Source organism: Myotis lucifugus, unplaced genomic scaffold (assembly GCF_000147115.1).
Source record: "Myotis lucifugus unplaced genomic scaffold, Myoluc2.0 scaffold_2136, whole genome shotgun sequence".
NCBI lineage: Eukaryota > Metazoa > Chordata > Mammalia > Chiroptera > Vespertilionidae > Myotis > Myotis lucifugus.
This window is the reverse complement of record NW_005873184.1, coordinates 1-10143: the sequence shown is the minus strand read 5'-3', so window position 1 is coordinate 10143 and position 10143 is coordinate 1. Positions and strand designations below refer to the sequence as shown.

Below are 10143 nucleotides of genomic sequence, written 5' to 3'. Positions count from 1 at the left end.
TCGTTATCTCCCGAGGGATCCCAGACTGTGAGAGGGCACAAGTGGGGCTGAGGGACACCCCCCTGCCAGTGCACAAATTTTTGTGCACCGGGCCTCTAGTTAGTTTAATATTTGTGAATATTTAAGAAAATCATAGTTTAAAATTTAGTTCTACCATAGGTATTATCAACAGTTTATTAAAATTGAAAATGAATTTATTCATCACTCAATAATTTAAAAATAAATGAAACATTGTTACAGAAGATACATCATTTAATTGTTAGTTTTTATTTCTTGCAAGTATAAGGTTTATGGCATGTCAGATGAAAAAATATTTAATAAATATTGGTGGCATTTTCTTCTGAAAGTTTTCTTCATGAAGAAAGTCAGAGAATGGCATTTTTATTTTGAAATCCTTTTATTTTATAAATAAACTCTTCACACAATCCTCTGCATGCAGATGTATATGTTTGGAGTTAAACAGTTTTCTGTGTAACCTTTAAAACTTGAACCGTAAACTGCACAGGTTCCATTTGCCATGTCAACCATTGTTATTCTAGATTAGAGAGAAAAACAAATTACATGTATGATTACATTAATGCAGAAAAATAATTAAATACTATTTACTTAAATATAGTTACTGAAATAATATAATTATAGCAGATTTAAGGACTATGCCTGGCATTTTTAATTTATAGATAAGCAAAATATAGCCAACTCAGGTAATAAAAGCAAAAATTGTATTCTATTATAAATTAGATGCTACTATTTTATTTTATTTTTTAAAATATATTTTATTGATTTTTTTACAGAAAGAAGGGAGAGGGAATAGAGAGTTAGAAACATCGATGAAAGAGAAACATTGATCAGCTGCCTCCTGCACACCCCCTACTGGGGATGTGCCTGCAACCAAGGTACATGCCATTGACTGGAATCGAACTTGGGACCCTTCAGTCCTCAGGCCGACGCTCTATCCACTGAGCCAAACCAGTTAGGGCTGAGCTACTATTTTTATATACTGGAAATTAATCAATGTAGAAAGTCTGGAATCTCTTTATATGTGTTCCCATCCTATATAATAAAAGCCTAATATGCTGTGTCCAGGTGTCTGGTCGACCGTTCAACCAATAATATGCTAATGATATGCTAAGGCCACTCAATCGCTCGCTATGATATGCCCTCACCACCAGGGGGCAGATGCTCTAACCGGTTGGTTAACTTGCTGCTGCGGTTCGGCCGATCGGGACTAAGCGAGACGGGCCAGACAGGCCCTGGAACCCTCCTGCAGTTCCTCCCCGCCTGACCAACCTCCTTCGTCCCTCCCCAGCCCTGATTGTTTACCAGTGAGGTCCCTCGGCCTGACCTGTGCCCTCTCATAATCTGGAACCCCTTGGGGATGTTGCAGAGCCAGTTTCAGCCCCATCCTGCAGGCCAGGCTGAGGGTCTCCTCTGGTGCACAAATTTGTGCACTGGGCCTCTAGTGTGAAATAAAAGCTTTAAAATGTTTTTAAAGAAATATTTGTTTAGAAATAAATCAGAATCATGTCATGCTTTGTGAAAAATGTACAATATTCTTCAGATATATGCAATTTTACTTTTAAAAATTTAAATTTTTTTAAATTTAAAAATTATAAAATTTTTATTATAAAATCCTCCAGTATATACACACATACATAAGGATGTGTGTGTGTGTGTGTGTGTGTGTGTGTGTGTGTGTGTGTGTGTGTGGTTAGGCATAATTATACATGTATATCTATTTTACTCAAGGATTTCAGTATTTTTGTATTTTTATAGTTAATGTAATAAATAATGATTTGTTTTCTGCCAGGAACAGGTAAGAAAGATAAGGCTGAGGAAAGAATGATGATTTTACTTCCATATGAAGTTGACACCACTAAAGGACTGTGGCCTGATCTCATATATATATAAAGTAAAGGAAGAGATCATTATTTCTGTATACACAGAAACAACTAGCCACTATAAGAGAACAAAATTAAGGTATATTTGGTAACAGCTCTTAGTTGGTCTCAATCTATGCACATTAGAAGCTCATTCTTTCTAATCTAACTCTATTCATGTGTATCTTTAATTTCTGTGTTTGTTTACCTATGTCATTCTCATCACATTTCCGACAGAATATGGATTACATGGGCGTTACTTATTCATTCATAACTATATTTCTAACTAAAGTGTGAAGCTTTTAAAAGAGTTATGGTCTATTCATCTCTGTAGTTATCTCTACATAGTTTATGGAAATCAAGTAGGACTCAATCAGTATTTGTTACATTCATACCCACAAGTTTAGTATGCTAGTTGTTTTATTTACAAACTGGATTTTTATACTTGCAGAGTGGATAAAAGTTAGATAAAATGATACAAAATCTTATTAGTATTCTCAGAGAACAAACTCTTTTTTGTCAAAAGTGACATCTCATCCATACAGGTCAATTCTAAGTTATACAGAGACCCATATAAAATTTCAGAAATAGAACGTGAAGCATGGATAAATAGAACAGACTGACAGATCTCAGAGGGCAGGAAGATTGGGAGGATGGGAAGAGATCAACCAAAGAATATATATACATACTAGAGGCCTGGTGCACGAAATTCATGCACGAGGAGTGGGAGAGTCCCTCAGTTCGGCCTGCACCCTCTCCCAATCTGGGACTGCTGTCTCCTAACGTCTTGCCTGCCTGCTTGCCTGATTGCCCCAACCACTTGCCTGCCTGCCTGATCGCCCTTAACCACTCTACCTGTGTTCCTGTTCACCACTAACCATTCTACCTGCCTGCCTGATTGCCCCTACCCCCTCTGCCTGCCTGTCTGATAGCACCTAATCATTCTGCCTGCCTGACTGCTTGATCACCCCAACTCCTCTGCATGCCTGCCTGATCATGCCTAAACACTTGCCTGCCTGCCTCATCACCCATCACTGCCTCAGCCTGCATGATGCCCCTAACAGTTCCCCTGCCTGCCTGATGCCCCTCACCACTCTGACTGTCTGCCTGATCACCCCTAACTCTGCCTGCCTGCCAGCCTGATGCCCCTAACTGCTCCCCTGTCTGCCTGATCATCCCTAACCGCCTCTGCCTCAGCCCTTGCCACCTCAGCTTAGTCCAGATGGATGTCTGAAATGATGTCCAGAAGGTCATTCAGCTGTCCAGTTTAATTAGCATATTATGTTTTTATTAGTATAGATAGGCTTAACCCATGGACATGAAAAATAATGTGATGAAGGCCTAGATGGGGTGGAGGCAGGGTGGAGAAAAGAAAAGGGAGATAAAATGGGGGACATCTGTAATAGAGTCAACATTACAAAAAAGTTAGACCAGAGTCCGATTTATAAAAACCAATATCAATAATTGCAAGTATATTCAAGTCACAAAGTATGTTTGTTGATCAAAATGGAATTAGACATTGATAACAAATATCTCTGGGAAATTCTCAAATGTTATAAACTAACACTTGAAAATTTCATGCATCAGAGAACAATGTAAAAGGGAATTTAGAACTATTTTGGAATGAATGAAAATGAAAATAAATAGCTCAGAAATGTGGGAATGCTGCAAAATCATCTCAAATATTAATAGCATGAATGCTTTGATTAGAAAATATCTAATATATGGATCCTACCCATATATTAGTTTTTGTGATAAGAAACTAGAGAAAGAAAAGTTAACCCCAAGTGAGAAGATAATAAAGATCAGAACAGAAATTAATTAAATAAAAAATTGAAAAATGAATGTTAAATTAACACAGAAAAGATGCTCAATATCATTAGTCATGAAGAAAATGCAAAATTCAAACCACTATACACATTAGAATGGATAAAATTTAAGAAACTGATCATAACAATTATTGACCAAGATGTTGAGCAACTCTTAAGTCTCACACACTGCTAATTGGATTGTAAAATTGCACAAGCCTTTTGGATAATAGTCTGGCAGTCTCTTAAATAGTTAAACATATCCTATCTAATTAAAGAGTAATATGCAAATTAACCATTACTCCATCACACAGTCACAAAGATGGCATTGGCCATGGAGCTGGAGAGAGCAGGAGGCTTGGGTTGCCCCTGGCGATAGAGGAAGCCAAGCTTCCCGCCTGCCTTGGCTGGCCCTCCACTCTGCTCAAGGCTACAAAGTTTCAATTATAGAAGATAAATTAATCCCAGAAAAAAAAAGATAAAGAAAAAAAGGAGAGGCTGGAGTTTGGGCTGCTGGGGGGTGTGGCCAGCCTGCAAACAGCCATCAGCCCCTCACCCAGCCTGACCAGGCACCCCAGGAGGACCTCCCCATGATCCAGGACACCCTTTCAGGGGCAAACCAGCCGGCTCCCACCTATGCACCAGGCCTCTATCCTATATAATAAAAAGGTAATATGCAAATTGACCCTAACAGCAGAACAACTGGGAATGACTGGCCACCTATGACACACTGGCCACCAGGGTGCAGACACTCAATGCAGGAGCTGCCCCTTGGTGGTCAGTGCGCTCCCACAGAAGGAGCTCTGCTCAGCCACAAGCCAGGCTGCTGGCTGTCAGCACAGCAGCGGTGGCGGGTGCCTCTCCCGCCTCCTCAGCAGTGCTAAGGATGTCTGACTGCAGCTTATGCCTGCTCCCCGCTGGCAAGTGGACATCCCCCAAGGCTCCCAGGCTGCCAGAGGGATGTCTGACTGCCAGCTTAGGCTTGATCTCCCTGGGAGCGGACCTAAGCCAACAGGTGGACATCCCCTGAGGGGTCCCAGACTGCGAGAGGGCACAGGCCAGGCTGAGGGACCCCCCCGAGTGCACAAATTTTTGTGCACCAGACCTCTAGCATTTATTATAAGATCCATCTGTTTCTCTCCTACGTATTTATGTAAGAAAAAGAAGCGCCTCTGCTCATACAATGTCTTGCACACATATGTTCATAGCAAGTAGCTTGCACAGTATTTAGCACATAGCAAACACTTAATTTTACTCATTTTTATGGGTACTGGCTGCTTCCCAATGTACTAAATCTAGGCCTGACTCCATTAGGATATGGCAGTTTTGGACTGACTCTATTAGCATATGGCAGTGGTTGGCAAACTGCAGCTGGTGAGCCACATGCAGCTCTTTGGCCCCTAGAGTGTGGCTCTAACACAAAATATCACGTGCAGACACGCACATACAGTGCGATTGAAACTTCGTGGCCCATGCTCAGAAGTCGGTATTTTGTGGAAGAGCCACACTCAAGGGGCCAAAGAGCCACATGTGGCTCGCGAGCCACAGTTTGCCGACCTCTGGCACATGGGATGTCCTGGCATTGTGTCAAGGAAAATGTGGTAGTTCAGTGATCATAGGAATAGCTTAGAGGCAAATCCACAACTAGAGACCTACTATAGGTACAGACTTACTGATCGGGAGCCAGAATGGAGCCATCTTCCCACTGCCAGGTTTCGTTTTTGGAATTCTTTTTCAGTCCCATCCAATGGTAGGACTTTAGCAATTTAAAGATATCCTATTGGAAATCACAAATAAAGTCAGTTCTCAGAATTGTATTAAATACAAGGCTATAATCATTTAATCATTTTCCCCACAGTTGAGGAAACTGCATTCTGTCTTCTTTCAGAATTCCAACTTCAACAACACATATACTATATAATTCCGGAAATTTTTGTGATTTTTTATTTTTAATACAGAAGAATATGGATTTGATGTATCAGAGCCTTGTACCTCTATTATATTTCAGGTTCATATTCCAGAGAGTTGCCACATATGGTAGGACTCAATATAGGCAGATGAATTAAAACAATACTTCACCTGGTCCTCTTGGCTGTATATCTTCAGGAGACTAGAATTTTGAGACATGCAGGAAGCTTGGCTCTGAAACCAGTTCTTGCTCTCATTAAAAAATTTGTAGCAGTTGTTTCCGTAACATAGCCAGTTTTTAGGACATGGGCCACAGTAACTTTCTAGAAAGGGAGAATATGTTATTAATTCTGCACATGTCTAAATATTATATTAGATTTTTTTCGAGGCAGGGTAAATACTTTTTTTATTCTAACTCTAAAATTCAAAATATTAGACTATTAAGGTCATACCCAATGACATATCTCTATACATAGATATGCCAAAACTATGTTTTCTACTTTTTAAAATTACTCCTTCATTGTAAAAAATAAAATAAAATTTAAAAAACAATATTGGCCCTGACTAGTTTGGCTCAGTGGATAGAGCATCGGCCTGAGGACTAAAAGGTCCCAGGTTTGATTCCAGTCAAGGGCATGTACCTTGGTTGCGGGCACATCCCCAGTAGGGGTGTGCAGGAGGCAGCTGATCCATGTTTCTCTCTCATTGATGTTTCTGACTCTCTATCTCTCTCCCTTCCTCTCTGTAAGAAATCAATAAAATATATTTTTAAAAAATAAATAAAATAAAAAGGAATAGTGAATTGTGGACAACAATTCATTTTCTTTTACATTTTCTTTTTATTACAGTTATTGGGATGGATTGTTTAATAAGATTATATAGGTTTCAAGTGTAGATTTCTATAATACATGATCTTTCTTATAAACTTTCCTGTCGGCAGCATTGGATACATGCCTAAACCCCTGTATACACAGATACATGCAATTTGTGCTTCCAAATATTAGAAAAGTTTCTCTTACCATTCAAGGAAATTGGCACTGCTTGGTTGAATAAAGCTGTTAAAATAATCATAATTATTGGAAAGTTATGTGTTGTGACATAGTTAAGCAAAAATAAAAATATATGACAAGTTTCTGGACTAATAGCTAAAATATAAAGGCACATTAAATGTTGCTAGTTTATGTTTCTGTCCTGCTGAATATTAATCAAAGTAATGTATTAAATTTGTTATATCAGCAATGGTGTCTATGTCTCTGTTATCACTTACAATTTATGATGATGGCACTCCATATCGTTACCATTACAATGAAACGGATTCCCAGAGCTACAGCAATGCACCGAGTAAGGAAAAATGCAGATGCTGTTAAAGAAAAAAGAGTGAGAAAAAGCAGAAAGGGTTCTGGTATTTTTATGTTTAATGTAGACGTTAGAGTGTTTTCTATGTAGGAGTGATATTAGTGTTTTTTCCTCATATATTTTCTCAGGACAGGTAAAATAAGTACTTTGTAAATTATTAAAAATAAGATTTTAAAATCTACTATTTTCTCCTATTTCTCTCTACAAGTTCCCCAGAATAACTCATGGTTAAATTTACATTTTTTAAAATTTCTGAGACACCAACCACAAATGCCTCTGTATTAAAAAAAGAAAGCACAGAAATTGCAGGCATTATATGTGTGTTGTTTAAGTTGGAATTCTGCCAGGAGACAGAATGCATTCTTTCCAACTGTGAGAAAAATGGACAGTTTCTCTAAACCCCTCTTAAAAACATATATTTAAGAAACTATACAAAATATTCTATGATTATTTTTACTTAAGAAAATATCCTTGTGATTATTCTAATCATGTGTTATAAAGTTGTCAAATTTTTATAAATAGCAGCTTGCATTGTGTTTTATTGGTATATGGACAAAAATCTTATTATTGAAAGACTTTGATTTTTTTCCAATGCATATTTAAATTGTTTCTTAGTTTTCACTAAGGAATAATTATGTACATAATATTTCATACACACCCATGCTACTGTTTTAGTAACCCTCTAGGAAAAATTTCATAAGAATTATTACTGAGTCAAAGAACATTTTTTAAAAATTTTTGTAAAGATTGAAAATTTCAGTCCAAAGAGGCTCTATCAACTTATGTTGTACCAAATATAGATTTAAAAACCTTTTTGCTAGCCGAAACCGGTTTGGCTCAGTGGATAGAGCGTCGGCCTGTGGACTGAAAGGTCCCAGGTTCGATTCCGGTAAAGGGCATGTACCTGGGTTGTGGGCACATCCCCAGTGGGAGGTGTGCAGGAGGCAGCTGGTCGATGTTTCTCTCTCATCGATGTTTCTAACTCTCTATCTCTCTCCCTTCCTCTCTGTAAAAAATCAATAAAATATATTTAAAAAAAAAAAACCTTTTTGCTCATTCTTTCTTCTGCATTAAACATTATTTAGATTTTTAAATATATAAATCTGATGACCAATATTATTTAAAATTTTATAACTTCATTTTTTCTTGTTATAAATACAAAGACAACAAAGGATTACACATCTTGTATTATGATTGTCATGTGCTTATTTTATTTCTTTGAGACTTCTTATATTTGTATTAAGTAAGTTTTTTTTCACTTTTAAGTTGAGAATATTAGTTCATTTCTTGTCATATGTTTTGCAATATTCATCTTAGATTTAATTTTTGTTTTAACTTAATTTATGATACTTATGGGTGTTTAAATGGATAATAGTTGACTTGCTCAAACTCGTGATCTTGTTTGATATTAATAAAATGCTTTGTTTATTTTGAGTTTATAAAATAAAGCTTCCATCATAAGTTATATAGTTTCCTTTTTTTAAATTGGGTCTATTTGGTGTCTGTATGTGTGTGTGTAATAAATGAGGTAGAAACTCAAATTTATAAAAATTTTTATTTTCCAAATGGTTACTGAATTTTTCTAATCCTATTTAGTGAATAAATCAATATATTCTCATTGATATGAAATATTACCTTTAGCATATAATACATTCTTATGTGTTTAAATTTTTCCTATATTCTCTAATCTGTCTTTCCACTCAAACTACATATAAAATATCCCTCTTTAATAATATACTTGAGTACTTATAGTGTCCACAATATTATATTACATTTCTTTTTAAAAAATATATTATCAATCATTGTACTTCATTATGCCTTAAAAAACTTAAAATGAGCTTTTCAAGAACCTACTATGTTAAAATATAGTACATTAGCCCCACTGGTTGCTCAGTTGGTTGAACATTGCTCTATACATCAAAGCGGTTTCGTGTTGATCCCCGGTTGGGTGCCTATGGGAGGCAACTGATGGATGTTTCTCTAGCACATCAATGTTTTGCTTCTCTCTCTCTCTCTCTCTCTCTCTCTCTCTCTCTCTCTCTCTCTCTCCTTTCCTCTTCATCTCTCTCTGAAACCAATTTTAAATATATATATTTCAACAGAATCACAGTAAATGTATAGAGAGATAACTTACATCTTTAAACCGTCTTTTATCCTTGAATAGTGTCTTTTTCCATTATGTATGTCTTATTTTATGTTCATTTGTACAATTTTAAAGTAATAAATTTACTTCCAGTATTTTTCATTAAATAGTTTATATGGCATTTTCCTTTTTATCACATTTTCCTGACTTTTGTAGTTTAGTAGACAGCTAATTTTTACCTATTATTTTTAAGCAAGTCCACACATCAGATTTCCTTACTGTTTGTAATTTTTTGGCATGAAGCTTTTAAGGGCTCTTAAAATATTTAAAATCATATATTTTTTTGCTAATAATATTAATTTTGCCTTTTATTCTAATTTCAGGTTATTTGCTTTTTTCTTTTCTTGGTTATGTATGTTGGCTAGCACCAACAAAGCAATCAATGTTAATCAATAATAATAATAAAAATTATTGCCTTTTTCTAACTATAATGAAAATGCTATTAACATTTATCAATAAGTATAACGATAGCTTTTGAACATAAATCTTAAAGTAGGGCTTATGTTCTAGTGGTTTTAAAAGTTAAGGTCTTGCCCTAACCGGTTTGGCTCGGTGGATAGAGCATTGGCCTGCGAACTCAAGAGTCCCGGGTTCAATTCTGGTCAAGGGCATGTACCTTAGTTGCAGGCACATCCCCAGTGGGGAGTGTGCAGGAGGCAGCTGATCGATGTTTCTCTCTCATCGATGTTTCTAACTCTCTATCCCTCTCCTTTCCTCTCTGTAAAAAATCAATAAAATATATTTTAAAAGTTAAGTTCTTTTGAATTAAGAATTCATATTGAGCTCTGGCTGGTGTGGCTCAGTTAGTTGGGCGGGCGTCACCCTGTGCACCAAAAGGTTGTAGGTCTTTTCCTGGTCAGGGCACATTCCCAGGTTTCAGGCTAGATCTCCACTAGGAGGCGTGTAGGAGGCAACCTATCAATCTTTCCCTCTCACATGGATGTTTCTCTCTTCCCTACTCCCTTTCTCTCTCTAAAAACTAATTTTAAAAAATAATTCGTATTGATTTGGTTATCCAAAACCTTTTTCAGCATTATGCACATGATCTATA

At 36.7% G+C, this 10143-nt stretch overlaps 1 protein-coding gene across 1 annotated transcript; it reads right to left on the bottom strand.

Moving 5' to 3' along the window:
- Positions 1–333: 333 nt before the first annotated feature.
- LOC102435216 (NKG2-D type II integral membrane protein-like) lies at positions 334–6953 on the bottom strand (the record flags this gene model as incomplete). Its single annotated transcript, XM_006108348.3, has 5 exons — positions 334–535; positions 5359–5462; positions 5765–5916; positions 6613–6648; positions 6861–6953. Coding segments are annotated over 5 exons (503 nt in total), but the record flags the coding sequence as incomplete, so codon positions are not given.
- Positions 6954–10143: the final 3190 nt, after the last annotated feature.